Here is a 16,782-nt window from a genome sequence, read left to right on the forward strand (position 1 = left end):
TCCAGGGATGGGGCAGCCACAGCTTCTCTGGGCAACCTGTGTGAACTATTGACCCGTAGAACAGAAAACATTACGTTAAAACTGCACCCACTGCCTTTTTGAAGCCCATCGCTTGATACACGGCCAGAACTCTTAATTGTCACTGAGTAATTAGTTTCTAGGATTAGTTTTCTCAAGCAGAATCTCAAAATGGGCTGGCAGTCGGATTAAAATACAGGGCTTGTCCCTTACCTTTGTATTTGGTAATCTCTACTCGATACCAAGAAGCTTTTTTAATTCTAACTGCCTGTGTTACGTCTGCTGAAGCCCTGACAGATAATGGCAGTGTCGCCATGTTAAGAGTTTTCTTCAAAAACTACCTCCATATTTCCTTGTTTTTACTGACAAAGCTAATGGCAGTTGCTAACAAAAGTAACGGTAACACCAATGAAAGCTCAGTAAAGAATGAAAATAAACAATCTTCTTATAAAGGCCTGGTAGTTTATTCTTGGGTACCGATTCTAATGAGATACATCTGACTGTTGGAAGGAAAACAAAAGGTTGCGGGGTATTTAAGAAAAAAAGCCAGCAATATTCAAAACATTAAAAATAATAATTGCTTAAGTGGTATTTTATCTTTTTATTGGAGAGTAAGACCTTATAACCAGAATTTATATTGGTGTTCAATTTCTAAGTAGTTAAGAAATATATCCAAGAAATCTCAGAATTGTGTGCGTCCCTTTCATAGTGTTGCCCTTTATTTTTACTTTACAAATGGGTTTTACTTACAAATGGTTCCCTCTTTCTGCTGGTCGGGCACCCAGTCACAGGGATCCCTGCGTTTGTCATCACTGCTGGCTGTATTCGAGGGTGGCCAAGAAACTAATACTCAAATCCCAGTGGGTACAGATTGCACCGTCCAGTGTCTCCAAGATTTAATCAGATGTAAGCCTTTCGGCAGCAATAATCCAAATCCTTATTGATTCCCAATCTATTTGTACTCCTACAGGGAAGCTTCCGCATCAGTCTTTGAATCAATTAAAGAATCCAGATTCAACTGCAATTAAACAGCAAATGGTTATCCCACAAATTTCCATAACGGCTGTGCAGCCCTTGACCTTTAATTTGTGGCTCATCTCGTGTGAGCTCCTGAATAGTGAATCGAGTCTATTGATAAAGGGCTCGACTTTCATCGTTTATTTTGCACTTATGACTTGCCGTATTCTTAGAAATAGTCTGCTGGGTTTTATGGCCACCAGTTGAAGACTACGGCCATGGAACAATGCAAATTTCAAAGACTGGGCTCAAGTCCATGAAAACAAAACCTTTTTTGTTACTGTAATCTAGTTGTCAAGTTGCTTCAAAGACGGTCGTAGATATTCAGGGTCTGGCTATGGTGCGACCAACTTCTTTCTCAACCCCGCTTGCCATCAGAGTCAGAAACTGTGTTCATTGACACCTTTTCCCGTTTCTGCGCACACATGTGAGGCACTGGCCCAGGTTGCCCAGAGAAGCTGTGGCTGCCCCATCCCTGGAGGGGTTCAAGGCCAGGCTGGAGGGGGCTTGGAGCAACCTGGTCTGATGGGAGGTGTCCCTGCCTAGGGCAGGGGGGTCGAACGAGATGACCTTTGAGGTCCGTTTCAACTCAAACCATGCTGTGATTCTATGTATGCATGTCTAGGTGATATGGGTTCCTCTTATGACACCATCTCTGATTGTGTCAGATACCATGTCACCTACATCAATGTCTTGATTGCCCAGGCTCATAGAGACCTGGGAGAACTGATCACTGACAATAAGCTTCTAAAGAAGCCAGGCAACAGCACAGGGAGTTGGTCTAGAAAGGGAGGAATGATTTTTTTTCTCTCTCTGCTTCCCAGGGAGATCAGACTCAGGTCAAAAAAGGGTATTTTCATAAGTAATTCCCATTGAAGGTAGGAAAGTGCTGGCAGTTTATTAGGGAACGTTGAGAACCATTCAGGAATGCAGGTACTTGAGGAACAAGCACCAGCCAAGAAATGTGTTTCAGACCCTCGGCAGCTGCTAAATATTTGACTGAAGGACCAAACATAAGTGCCCTTGTGCAAATCTATAACCTTAGATATGTTTTTCAGCATTTCATAAGAATATCTAAATAAAATATTACCTGAAAAATGCTGATTTGCATAAAAATTGGATTTCCCTTAAAATGGAAATTTTACAATGCTTACCTCGGCTTAAATACTTGTACTCATAAATAGGAGAATAATATTAAATAATATAAGCCTAGGATCATTTTCTAGCAGTTCATGCATCTTCCTCACCAAAAATGTTCCAGACAAAAAAAAGGTAGTGTCAAATATAGAAGTGAAACTTCCGCAGTCTTAAGCTTATCCTCATAGCCAATGTCTTTTTCTTCCTTTTTGACAAATTCTCTTTCAAATCCCTCCTCAAACTCATTTTTTTCCCCTTGCGGATCCACGTTGTACATTCTTCCCCCCACCCATCATTTATTTGTTTTCTTTGCCTGGTGTTATTCTTGGTATTTAAAATGCCAGAATGAATCAAGATCACTAAAAGCATAATATAATTCAGACCATTTTATTTATTTTATACTTTCATTCTTACTTGTTTTATTTGTCTGACGTCCTTTGTAAGATCTTTGGAACAGAGACTGATTCTAATCTCTGCTGTTCTCATGATGTTTTGATTTAGTACAAATTAACTGCAGTGGTCTTACTACTTATTTAAAGTAACGTGAAATAAAAAAAGCTGCTCCCTGTTACCATTTCACTTCTGTAAGGCACCCTTTTCTTGTGTTATTTAGTAGTAACTTAAGTAGTAACTTAAAAGTTTACAACTGCAGACAGTCTTTCAGTTTTATTATCTGATAAATTGGTGCATATGAGAGAAAAATGAACCCTATTCTAGCATGAATGTAGAGGTGGATAAAAAGTTGAATTTATTTATGCCTAAGATATTTAATTTATATTAGAAATTAGAGAGAAGATATTATTTATATTATATTATATTATATTAATTAGAAATTAGAGAAAGATATTTTCTTTTTCTACTAGCATCAACTTCCAAAAAAAACTAGTGCTGGAATACATGAAAATTGCAATAAAATATTATGCAAGTGAAGTGTTTATACGTAGTTTTCTTTTGCAATATTTCCATTTGCTTGCACGCTGTTTGTTTCAACATTACAATTTAACTGCTTGATTTTTAATACATTTCAGTCAGTCAATAAATTCAGTACACAAACATATTAAAATGCAAGATTTTATAGACAGCATTTTCTTATTAAGAATTGTCAACAAAATCCTTGAAAATGAAATGAGCTGACAACTATAATCGGAGCAGATGCGTAAAGTACCGTTATAGCACATTGCGCCATCAATTATGTGTCAAGCACACTGCCAAATATTAAGTGTTCTGACCTTTGTTATTAATAATAGAGGCAGACACTAGGGGCGTGCGGACGACAAATAATGTAATGCATGGAAAATCTATTATAGGTTTGATTTTGTTAATGGGTATAGAGCCTATTTGGTTTCCTGCCTCTCCTCTTGCAAGCTATAATTTTATGAAAAACTGGACATACCACGTAGTGGAAACCCACATTGTGAAAAAAAAACACTTTGACAGAATAAAATGTTCCTAAGTTAAATAAATAATAGGGAGAGAGAACTTGTCATCAAGCTTTACTACTTTATTTATATGTGTATTTGCCATTTCCCCTGTTCTCAGGAAATAATGCAGAAGTAGTGAACCGAAGCCAGCTTGCCTTTACTGTATTCTCCATTCATCCCTGTATTTTAAGTTGTTATTTTGCTCAATATCATCTATCCTCTCGTAGAGATGGGCTCGTCAAAGGTTGAGTCAGTATAGTTTCTAGGATTTTTAAGTGATCATGCAGGACAACATTTAATAATAAGCAAAACTGACAAAAACAGTAGAACGGCCAATGAAAGGACAGCAATCAATCCTTCTCCATGTAGAACATAGATCCCAGAATGCGTTTTCAGAAAAGCATTAAAGAGTTGGCCCAGGATTCCATGTGGAGCACACTGCAACTGATTCATAAGAAAATCAATACACTATTTACATTTATCAAAAAGCTTACTTTAGTATTAAAAGTTGCAGAATTTCTCTTATCAAAACATTTCTTGCATTATATTCCTTTCAAACAATAGATAATTTTTTTAGTATTCTTTTCTATTTCTTTTTTTTCCTTTTTTTTCTTAAAATTTAAGATTACATTTGGGACTAACTAGCCTGGTGACAGTAATCGTATCTACAAACAATATTTCTTTCCAAATTTCACTAATCTGGGCTTGCGTAAGATCAATGAAAAATTTGGGCTTCTCTGATTTGTAGTGCATTTTTGTTGATGTTACTTACTTTGTGTCTTGTCATAAATTTTAAATTGGTGTTGAAATCTGGATTTCCATTTCAAGATGATTTTGTGGTTTTAAATTCTTTCTCAGTGTCCTACACTAGAAGCCTATGCACATTTAAGAAAAAACAAAGAATTTGGAACAAAGAGGAGGGACCAAGTCAATATATTTTTGTGAAATTAATCAAAATTTGGACAAAACAAAAAATATTATGAGACAATTATCATATTTACAGAAGCAGTTGCTTTCCCCTCTTAAAAATTTAGAAACTCTTTTTAACAATCCTTAACAGCCTGATGCTTTCACTGTATGCTGGACACACTTTTCTAATCAAACAGGACTTAAGAGTTAGTTTGATGTTCATGTCAACAATAAAGTTTGACTGTTGTACAAAATTAAATCACTCCACAAGCTCCTTACACGTATGTTCCTTTAAATGCTTTGACACAGACAAGAGTAATTTGCTGAAGCTCAAAAATACCTGCCTTCCATAGCCGTACAGTGGATATACCAGGAAGATTTCTGTATCAAGGTAGAATTGGAAACATATTGAAAAATCAACATCTATTTTCTATTATATTTTTCCCCAACTCTGGGCACTGCATGTACTGCATTTGGTTTACATGTGTGGAATTCCTTCTCCCTTTATTGCTAAGTCAGAAAAGAGAACAAAAGCCCTCCAGTGACCGAATTGGTTTTCCACCATGTATTTATAAGTTGGAATTGAAGCCGTTTTTACAATCAAATGGCTTTATTAAGCAAAGCAGAAAATAATTCTGATGCAATAATGATGACTTCTTTTTCTAAAAAAGGTAATTTTGTGTATCTGCTCCAGAAATTGTTTTCCTTTTGCTCATATTAAGTGAGCGCTTCATGTTGCAGGCAATATTCTCTATCCTTCGCGTGGTACTCTGGCCCATGGAATATCCAGGAAGGAATTTATTTGAAAACAGTACTTGATTGAATTTGATACAATACTTTATTAAATCCACAAATTTCTTCATGCTTTGACTTACATTCATACATATTTTATATGTGTATACCAAATTTTCTGTCCAGCTGGAAAGACATGACTTGATTTCCTGATCAAAGAGGATTTCATCAACACACATAATCTCTAACAAATATAACCTCTTTCCCTCTCCATACCCTGGCTTCTTAGAAACTAAGTAATTTTGAGTTTCAATACTTATTCTTCTGATGATCTAGGCCTCTAGCTTGAATACCTGAAACAGCAATAGCCAACATCTTGTCCACAGTGGGCTGCACAGGCTCTTAAGGGATTCGTCAAAGGTTGGGGACCCTTTGGTTGGATTCTCTTCCCTTGTCACCCCCGTGATCTGCTGGGACCTCCTAGTATCGGCTACTGGGTGACTAAACATAGTTTCCATTCCCGTGTCTTACGTAATGGACTGGCATCCGGCCTTGGGACAGGATCCACGTGCCACCTCCATGCCGTGACCTCCCGTGCCATACACATTCCCATGTTGTTTGTTCCGCTTGGATTTTTGTCTGTGACCCACTGATTGAGAACCTGTGTGGTGTCCTGCAAGGAGAGCAGGGCTGGTGGGCAGCCAGGGGCCAACGTTGGCACATTTGTTGCCAACGAATTTGAAGGCAAGGTCCCAAGATACTCTTGCTGGGTGGCTTGGGGCAGAATTGATCCTTCCTACAGAGGCAAAGAAAGAGATGAAGTCCTGAATGAGTGTGTTTCTGAGACTGAGAGATTGATTTTTAAAATCTCCCAGGACGAAGTGGTCTGTCATGACACTGCAGTCAGTGAGGGTTTAGTGAAAACATATTTTTTTTCACTCTGTAACACTTGGATGTATGATATGACTTCAAAATCTGTATGAGCTTTGGCTTTTGTAGTTGCAGAAATGAGGTCTGTGACTCTGCCTTACCCAGGTGTTTCTCCTGGGTTTGGGACCTGGTGAGGATGCGAGAGCACGTCCTGTTTTATGCCCTGTGAGTTGTTTGTGAGAGAGGGAGCAGTTCTGGTTCGGGTGAACTGGTTCAGAACCAGTTGTTTTATTTGCATAGCGTTCAAATTAACTTAATTGAAAGAATGCAAATCAACTTAATTGAAAGAATTTCCTCAATTTGGAAGAATTCATTTTGTTAGTAGTGGACTTCGATAAGAAATCTTAAATTTCAGTTTGTATAGTTTCATACTTCTGGTTTCAGACACACGTTTTCCGCTGTTACAGCCTGGTGTCTCTTGGCCCAGGGCAGCAGTTCTATAGCAGAGCCTGGAGCCAGTCGCGGGACACTTTTTAAGACATGTACCTCTATATTTCATGTCTCATACTGCCATCTAAGGGCCACCTAGGCTGAGAAGGTGGCGAGAGGTTCTTTACTTTTCCTTCTCCTTCCTGCCTTTCCCTTTGGGAAGACAGCGATTGAGGGATGAGAGAGGGTGGGCAGGGAATAACAACAGCCCTTTGATGCAATATGTTGTTCCATCTAAGAAGATAGAGGAATCTTCCAGCTAATTGAGAAATTAGAGTATAAATCTGAGTCTTTTCTAGGAAAATGCAATTGCAGTGAGTTTGTGCAAAAGCCAGCAACTCAGAAAGCGCAATTACAGGATTTGGGGCTGCTCTTGAAACAAGAAGTTAAGGAGTGTGGTGCTTAGAGCCCTGAAGAGTTTCTGTTGAAACTCTTAGCAGTGAGGGAGTGGGCAGTTCAGATTCTTAAAGGTACCAAGGTCCTCGACTCCTACTGATTTAAGGATTAGTGTTTTATAATAGAATTTGCTTATTAAAATATTATCTTAAAAGGTACAAAATAACAGGAATTATTTTCTTCTTTTTTTCTAATTTTTTTTTTCCGTTTCTGGGTGTTTGATTTTTCTGGTCTAAGTGAAAATGGGCAAAAAATTCATGTTAGTTTAAGAGTATGTGATATTAAATAACATGAATATCATGTAAATATTTTGGGGTTTAAGTATTCAAATATTATCATGAGAACTTTATGGGATAAAAAGTGCCTTTTTTGTTTTTTAATATGCAAACCATATTTGTATAGGCTTAATTCTGTAGCTCCTTTCTCACACAGATGTTTTGAACTACAAGTGTGATAAAGAATTAGTGGCAGAAGCAAAACATTTCAGTAGTTATCAATATACTACCCTTGGCATTGACTGACAAAAGGAGTTTTTGTGACGAGGACCCCTTTGAGCACAGCTTCATTTTACAATGTTTGAGTTGTTTTTCGGGCTAGTTTCCAGCAAACCTTGTGTGATAGAGAAAGTAATTAATCTTGCATGTTACTTTGACAGGCTCATGCAAGCAAAGACCTGGAAGAGCAGTTGCGGTCTGTGTCCAGTGTGGATGAACTCATGACAGTACTTTACCCAGAATACTGGAAAATGTTCAAATGTCAATTGAGGAAAGGAGGTTGGCAACACAACAGGGAACACTCCACCTTTGACACGAGATCAGATGATTCCCTGAAATTTGCCGCAGCACACTATAATGCAGAGATCCTGAAAAGTAAGTACAGGACACAAACCACCGTCTCACACACGATAAATTAAAACCCGAAGGCTTCTCAATATTTTAAAAGCTAAGCATCATGAGGAAACCAACCTCAGCAGTTTGATTTGATGTCATGTCTGTAATATAAAATCGTTGACAGTCAACCTTCCATAGTGAAATAAATTGCTCCACAGTCGTATTTTTGGTACATTCATTCTAGGAAAGGTGTAGCTCAGTAGATGTAGGAAGTTATGTGTTTTTCTGCAGGTATAAGGAATTCTGCTTTGTAGAGGCTGTAACGATTTTGCAATAAAGCAAAGAGGGCACTAATGGTTGGATTCATTCAACTGTTTCTGCTCATTTTCTGCAATTACGTCACGGCTGGTAATGCTTTCCCCTCTTTTACGTTATTGCGTTAGGACACCAAATAATCCACTCATAGCTTTTTCCTGATACAAGAGGGTGGTTGTCATGATGTTATGCTCAAACCAGAAAAAAACCCAGCTTTCAAACAAATAGGTGAATATCCCTTAGTGTTCCAGATGGCCCGGATAAAAACATATTAGCTTACAGTTTCAGCAAGTGCTTGTAGACAGAGAAACACAGGATTTATAACAGGAGGTGTATTTTCTGACATTATATTGGAAATCATGTACCTTAATGGAGACTTTGCAGTAGACATTAGGTGAAATTTCCATTTTTGCTGAATAGCCTACCAAAAACTGGTGCCAAGAGATTATAAATTGGCCTCTACAGCTGCAAGTCTCATGGCTGTTGGTGTAAGATTGTATTTGGCAAAATGCTTTATACCACCATGTGAAATGTTTGCCCAAATTTGCATGGATAATCTGGGCACAAATATCACCCTCCAGATTAAATCATATGGTGCATGTAATTGCTCAGAAATAACCTTTTGCTTTAAATTATACTCTTGTAGTTAACACAGTAAACATATATTCAAATTAATTTCATGTTAAGTATGTAGGCATCAAATTTAGGTTTTTTTAGTATATAGTATCCAGGTGAAGTGCTGTGTGGGACCAGTTAAAATTACTTTGCAGAGATGTGCAGTCCTTCTTTAGACTTCACTCAAGGTGAGACTCACCCCAGGCATAGAAGAAAGAACACGTACAGCTTTAGCTGCTGGTGAGCAGAGCGAGGCGGGTGGATTCTGCCCCTCTGCTCCACTCTGGGGAAACCCCCCTGCAGTGCTGCCTCCAGCTCTGGGGCCACCAACATCAGAAGGACATGGACCTGTTGGAGTGGGGCCAGAGGAGGCCACGGAGATGCTGTGAGGGCTGGAGCCCCTCTGCTGTGAGGACAGGCTGAGAGAGTTGGGGGGGGTTCAGCCTGGAGAAGAGAAGGCTCCAGGGAGACCTTAGAGCCCCTTCCAGTCCCTAAAGGGGCTCCAGGAGAGGTGGGGAGGGACTCTTGATTAGGGAGGGGAGCCATAGGATGAGGGGGAAGGGTTTGACGCTGAAAGAGGGGAGATTTAGATGAGATCTCAGGAGGAAATTCTTTGCTGTGAGGGTGGTGAGACCCTGGCCCAGGTTGCCCAGAGAAGCTGTGGCTGCCCCATCCCTGGAGGGGTTCAAGACCAGGCTGGACGGGACTGTGAGCAACATGGTCTCATTGAGGATGTCCACACTCATGGTGGGTGAATTGGACTAGATGACCTTTAAAAGTCCCTTCTAACCCACTACTTCTGTTTCTACGTTTTAAGATCTTCCCAACCTTGTTAGGTCCCCTCTTAGCACCACTGTGACTTTTCTTCTGCTCCATGACAATATGTCACATCCCTACAAAGAAGAAAAATTAGCTAGAAGTTGACACAGAGTGATATTCACTAAATAAAGGTTGTGACTCTAGCAATGCATATTCTGGTTCTAAACTTTAAGAAAAGCCCTACTAACTTCCTGCAGGAGAGTATTGTTTTGGAACAGTTACTTTATAACAAATGAAATTCCCTATAACTTGGCAGGTATTGATACTGAATGGAGAAAAACTCAGTGCATGCCACGTGAAGTGTGTGTGGATGTGGGAAAAGAGTTTGGAGCCACTACAAACACCTTCTTTAAACCCCCATGTGTATCCATCTACAGATGTGGAGGCTGCTGCAATAGCGAAGGACTCCAGTGTATGAATATCAGCACAAATTACATCAGCAAGACAGTAAGTTCTCACTCTTATTACCATCCTAGTGCTCCTTGCAAATCAATTTATGACCATGCGTACTTTAAGCCACCTTATCGCTGCTACGGGGAAGGAAAAATTAATTCCAGAATACACAGGAAAAACAGCTGAAGAGGCTACTTCCCGGAAGAAAATGTTTGACACTCTATTCCCCCAAATATATTCTCTTTTTTTAAGTGAAAAAAAAAATAAAAATATCATGTCCAATTCTCAGGTTTGAGATTATCTATGAAACTTAATTCTATCCTTTTTTTTTTTCACATCTACCGTTTGCCTGCTGTACGAGGCAAGCACTCTGGAAAACTAGCCTGTAATTTTAGTAGCGAAGACATTTTTAGGAAATCCAAACAGGATACATGTTGCAAATAAAGCCTTATAGGAACTTTTACTGTATTAAGAGATATTAGTATTTATACCTTTTGTTGTTGTTGTTGTTGTTTTAATGCATCTTCCTCAGGTGTAGGTGTGGTTTTTATTCTTCAAGGTCAGGGCTAGTGATCGGGTAGGAGCGTGCAGAGATGATGCACTGAGCCTCCAAGCTGCCTTTAAAGGAAAAGCATACATGCATAGTCTATTTTAAGTAGCTGTAACAATTATCACGATTGTCTTACAACATTTCCCTCAAGAATCGTGTAAAAATAGCCATGCTTCAAAATATTTGCTAGGGTGTTTTGCTTTTGCTGTGGGTTTGGTAGGTCTTTCGTTGGTTGTGGGCTTTTCCTCTTTTTACCTCATCTTTCTGATACGTTGAAAAAACCTAATTTTAGTGGAAATCCTGCTTCTTTTTCAAGTAGACTTATCTCGCTGAAGGTGCAGTACGTATTTGTAAGGAAGATACACAACTTTATAGCCAACTATAAAATCGTGGCCCATGGAAATGTCATTTCTTTAACATGAAACTTCTCTGTGCTCTGAGCCATATTGAGAAGGGAGTAGGAAAAGAGGACATAAGGAAAACAGGAAAAAAACAAATCTTTTCTTTTAATACATTTTCTGTCCTCATTTCTCACTAAATCTCTCTGTCTGAAATAGTATATTCTACCAAGAATTTTCAATCCTCAGTGTAAGATAGTGATAGACAGCCACACAGCACAGGAATAATGTAACTTAAATAACTTAAACCAGGAAAATGACAACACTTGTTCAAGCCCATAGTTATTCCCACAAACAGCTGTCCTAATTCCAGTTGCTTGAAAGATGCAAATATAATTTTCATGTTATAAACCAATAAATATGACCTTTCTTTTTTTTTTTTTTTCTTGGCATGTATTTTTAAAGTTTAGCTGACTTGAATAAAGGATGGTCTTGTTACAGTTATTGTGTTTAGCAATTTGATGTCCTGGTCTTTGAGTACCTTGTCAGTTTGGGGTAAATAATGCTTTTTCTATTCATCTTTCTGTTCGTATCTATTGAGCAAAGTAATATTTTTTTGGCCTAGTAGAAAAAATTTAGACTAGTACCGAGTTTGTTTTTTAAGTTCCTGATGTTATTGGTGGTGATATGATACAGGAGTAGTTAAAGATTTGAGAGACTCTGAAAAGGAAAATGTTAAAGGATTTATCAGAAAGAAGAAAGGGGCAATAGCATTGGTTTGTTTTCTTACCTATTCTGTAAAAGCAAGCAATTTAATTTCTCAGTTTTCTATCTTGCTTCTGCTTTCCAGTTTTATCTGGTCCTTGACAGAATGCAGTTTTTAAAAAACCCTTATAAAGGAAGAGACCTATAGCTATATCTCTTCATCTGTCATCATCTCAAATCTTTTTAAAGTTCTGTGACCACAGCTTACCCTATAAGCAGATGAGAATTAGGAAGAAAAAAGTATTGGATTCAAGACCCTTCTGTGGAATAGGTCCCTACGCACCTATTTTCAGTACTGTTTTCCTTTTATTTCCTGAATGAAATGAGAACAAATGGTTAGTAACCAGGATTTGGGTTTTTTTCATAAATCACCATTTTTGTAGCTTTATTTTTGGTGCATAAACTCCATCCGATAACTTCATACCGTTCACCCTGCAGAAAAGGTTCTCAGTGGGAAATTCACCTTTCAGCTGAAGGTCTTACTATGAGGGCAAGCTCTAGAACTGGTTCCAGACATTAAAATCTAAAGAAAGTTGATATCAGCTTTCATGAAAATGAATTAAAAAGGAAAGAGCTAAGTATAGAAGTTATTTTTATGGGGAGCAAATCATTGCCTGGCAGGAGAATGGAGTAGGTCAGATGTTCCCAGATTGGCTTATGGAACACTGTGGTGGTCCAGAGAGAGGTCAATAGTTCTCTAGTTTGGGCTGTGCTTCATTTTTCTTGCTACTTAACTTTACTAGGAGAAAAATTTAAAAGTATTCTGCTTTGCTTTTAATACCCTTTTTTCCACAAAAACTGTTTCTGTAGTTGCTAAGGGGTGTTTACATAATCACAATTGGGTTGTGAGACAATTTCTTAATTAAGATGTGGTGCAAGGTCTGTGAGAACATTTGAGGACGCCCTAGGCTAATTCATAAAATGCAGTAGATCTTTTCCTTCTCCTAGACCCGCGACACTGCAACAGCCCGACTTTATAAGTGGCGGCTTGTCTAGTGCAGGTCTGTGGCGAGGGTGGTCGGTTGGGTTTTGGTTTTGTGGTGTGCTTGTGTTGGTTTTTTCTCTAATTCGTAATTAATCAAGCAGCTGCTCTCTGTTTCCATGAGTAATTCAACAACAGTTACAAAGACTGGAACTACCTGGTGGAGCAACAGCCTGTCCCTCAGCTGTAGTTTTTTATGTCCCACCTGTAGGTACTTGCTTATATGTTGAAGGGAAGCAGTGAGGAGATATTAAAGAGCCATCTCATTCCATTCTTCCTCTTTGCTGGCAAGACGGACAGTTTTTTGGCTTCTTTCAACAAATTTGATGTAAAGGTCTTAAATCTTCCTGTTTCGTGGTTACAGTAATAGTCCCTCAAGGGAAAACATCGTTCTAAGCAGTTTGAAATTAGATTTAGAGGAGCTGTTCTCACAGGAAACAAGCTAACAGCTTGAAATTGTTTCCCATATTTGAGATGTACATGGTGTTCCTTTACACAATTTGAAGATGCATATGTCACAAGAATTTTCAGTCTTTTTGAACTTTACCATTTTTGCCTTTTCCCATGCATTTTTCTGTTAGAGTGATGACTATAATGATACAGTATAGGGGGTTGGAACTGGATGGTCTTTAAGGTCCCTTCCAACCCAAGCCGTTCCATGATTCTATGATATAGTAGGTACTATTAATAGTGGGAGATACATTAGTATAAATTCCAAATGCTTTTTTTTTTTAAATTTCTGGGGAAAAAAGTGATTAAAATATAAAAAGATAGAATAAGGAATCCAAGCGTATTAAACAGATATGAAATGTGTTATATCAGATAAATTACCTGTTGTGTCACACATAAGCCTTGAAATACTCTTTATTTGAAAGAGTTAGATAGTAAAATAAATAATGATGATGTACCATGTTTCAAATAGCCTATTTTCTTTCTTTCTGGTATAGAGATGTTTAGAGTTTTGAAATCAAAAAGTCTTATATCCTTAGCTTGAAAATCTCTCTAGACACGTTGTGCTCTGTTAGACAGGTTATATTTGGCCAGTCCTACTGACACTTTAAGAATTGCAAAGATCACAAGTGATGGAAACTGAGAGTCAATCGATTTAAGGGAAACTTCTTAAAGTAACCCACAATCCACCAGAAGAATGTAGTGTAGTTACTGTAATCTGGGGAAAAAAAATCATACATAAATTCTGTATTTGAAAAGTATCTATAATGATAAGCTTCCCTCATCCTGATAGGAAAATAAGAGTTTTGATTATTTTATATTTCAAAACTCAGTGATCATAATAATAGTACTGATACAATGGATATTGGCACATATGATGACAGTGCTGAATAAATTAATTTAGCTACTGAAGCAAAGAAATACTTTCTATAAAAATCAACAGTTTTTTCTGGAAAGTATGGCATGACATCCTTCTAGTCCAAAGAAGAAGCTATCAATGCAGTGAATCAAAAATACATGGTTTCCTAAGCATCAGCGAAGAGAAATATATGGGAAATTTTTTTTATTATAGGAATTCTGGTAGTGCTTTGGGAAGATTGGAATGAAGGGGAATGGTGCACTTGGCATCACAGTAATTGCAGGTTGCGGAGAGCAATTCAGAGACACCTTTTCCCCGGTGTCCTCTTGCTGTGTTTCTCACCTGAGCATATGCACCGATCTTCAAGGATTTAAAAAATTTATGTGTAAAAGAATGAAAATCTAGGGTAAAAAAAATTGATTGTAGCTGTGCACATGATGGTAAAAGTGATCTAATTATTCACTTACCTTTATATTAGTCTGAAAAGTTATTTGATTATATACCTATCTGTACTGGGAGGCAGAAAATACAAGCATAAGAAGCTCATGTTCGGGTCTGTAGGATATGCTGCCTTTTAATTTTGGCTGGTGCAGTGGAATGAAGGTTAAGTATTAAGCCTAAAATACACCTTATTACAGATTGTGTAATCCAAATGGATGAAGAAAAATGACCTCCCTTCATTATTGAAGATGAATGTTTCGAGTTTGGCTAGGTTGAAAGGCAGATATAAAGTCCTCTTGATATAGGGCAGTGGGAACTACAGAAACTACAAATCCTTAAAAAAAAATTAAAAAATGTCCTGTAACCAAAAATTTTTTAAAAAAATCTATATAACATCAATGACTGTCGTGGTTTTAGCACAAAAATTTCTATTTTAGCCATTTACTATACAAGGGTCTTGAATTTTTTCATGACAGAAAAATGGGGAAAAAGCATTTATAGTCACACATAGTCTTGTTCAATGGTAAGCAACTCTAGTTTAAAAAGTGAAGTATTAAGATCACCCGACATACTCCGTTATAAATTCTATTGTCCTTCTCAGCCTAACTTTGCTGATCTTTAACAATAGGGGTTAAAATTTTCTCTGCCAGGTGCCTGACTCAGCTTGATGTGTTGGTTTTACTTCTTAGATTTTTGCTTTAAAAATTCTGCAAAAATTATGGTTCTGCTCTTTCTTGGACCAGAGTGAGAGAGAAGTATATAGGGCTTTATTGATAAAACAAAAACCAGGATTTTTTTTTTCTCTGAAAAGAAATTTCATGTTCCCTTATTTTAGGTAAAGGATATAACAGCTGGTTTTTTGTGTTAGAAATGTGTGGTTTGTTATCTTTGAGAGAGTCTGCGTACTCTTAAGTGTTAAAAAAGAACTCAAGGAAGCACATGGAATTGTTGGGAGACTTGGATATATTTGTCACATATTAGCTCATATGGAAGAGGTTAGGATAGAGCTTTGACTGTAATTTTTTGGCATTTTTTCTGTTTAGTTTTGTTAGATATAATACTGTTTAGCTATGCTATCAATATTGCTATGGTGGTTGTTCTCCACTGGTTTCCTGCCCTCAATGCACTGTTGGTAGTGCAGATGCACAGGACAGCATGGGCAAGTTGAGTATAACTTTAGCAATGCTCATTTAATGTACTTGAATTTGCTGTTTACGGTACTATAATTACTAATGTTTTTCTCAAAACTGCAAGCAATAAAAGCTCTTCACTGAAAAAACTGCCCTAATCCCTACTTGTGTGGGTTCTCGTGTTCTTCTGGGAACTGAAGCTTGTTCTTTGCAGTCTTTGGTCCTGAATGTCTGTCTTTAGGCTTTGGTCCTTGAACAGACATGAAGGAAATGTCATTTCCTATTGCCTGTAGCATGAATTAGTCCAATTTTTGCTGATTTGAAGTCGGGAAGGGAGAGAAGATTTGGACCTCGAGGAATACAGGGATTCCCTCCCTGAATGAGGGATCAGGGAGAAATAGAAGCCATCTGATTTCCAGGAAGAGGTAGCTGTATGAACAATGTGGGTTCCAGCAGTACCAGTTGTTCTACCACAACCAGCAACAGTGCCAGAAAAGAAGGGAGTCCAGCCCCAACCTCATACACGATGTTACGGTTCATTTTGCGTAGAAATACCCTTTCTAGATATTGACACTTGGCTGTTATGCGTTGCCAACCATGCTCTGTAGTGACAAGAGATGTTGAGTTTATTGTTCTATTGGATGAAGAAGATGAGCAATAAATAAATGAGAGATGCTAACAAAACCAGAAAGCATTTATTAAGGTGGTAATTCAAACCCAGGTTATGTATATTGAGAGTTTAATCACTTACCCTTAAATAGCTTCATTGGATTTAGAGATGCGGCTACCACAGCTGAGAGCAGAATGTAGATTTTCTGTAGAACGGATTTATTTCAAAATGCCAGAGAATATTTAAAGAGGGTTATTCTGAGCATTAAATACATTTTCTGTAACAGACTACTTTGCAATAATTTATTTCCTGTGAAATCTCTTCTTGATGTGTTTTCATTCTCATCAGAGAAGAAAAAATATCTCCTTTTTCAGTGTGCATCAGAAGATGGTATCCTAATAGCGTGTGCAGACAAATAAAAAGTGCTGGAAGAATAAATCAATAATTCCAACCACAATATTTCATTTCTGTCATTTCCGTTAAGGGAAATAATCTGGTTTATATCCATTTTCAAAATGCTGCTTCATGTATCATTTTAAGCACTTAAAGCACTTTCTAGTGAGGACTGGAAATGTAATACTTAATATAACATAATATAATATAATCTCTAACATAAATAGCTGGCTTTGGTTTTTTTACTTTATGTATAAACAGTAGCTACTAGTAAGTGATGTAAAATACATTGCTATTAAGAGA

The 16,782-nt window shown here is 37.7% G+C and overlaps 1 protein-coding gene across 1 annotated transcript in view; it reads left to right on the top strand.

The window, feature by feature from the left end:
• Positions 1-16,782, top strand: part of VEGFC (vascular endothelial growth factor C) — a 79,362-nt gene that overhangs the window by 50,408 nt on the left and 12,172 nt on the right. The window contains exons 2-3 of the mRNA XM_074155012.1: positions 7,645-7,858; positions 9,825-10,015. Coding sequence (XP_074011113.1) covers positions 7,645-7,858; positions 9,825-10,015 — 405 coding nt within the window. The remainder of the gene's footprint in view (positions 1-7,644; positions 7,859-9,824; positions 10,016-16,782) is intronic.

The sequence above is a fragment of the Numenius arquata genome, chromosome 10 (genome assembly GCF_964106895.1).
Source record: "Numenius arquata chromosome 10, bNumArq3.hap1.1, whole genome shotgun sequence".
Lineage (NCBI taxonomy): Eukaryota > Metazoa > Chordata > Aves > Charadriiformes > Scolopacidae > Numenius > Numenius arquata.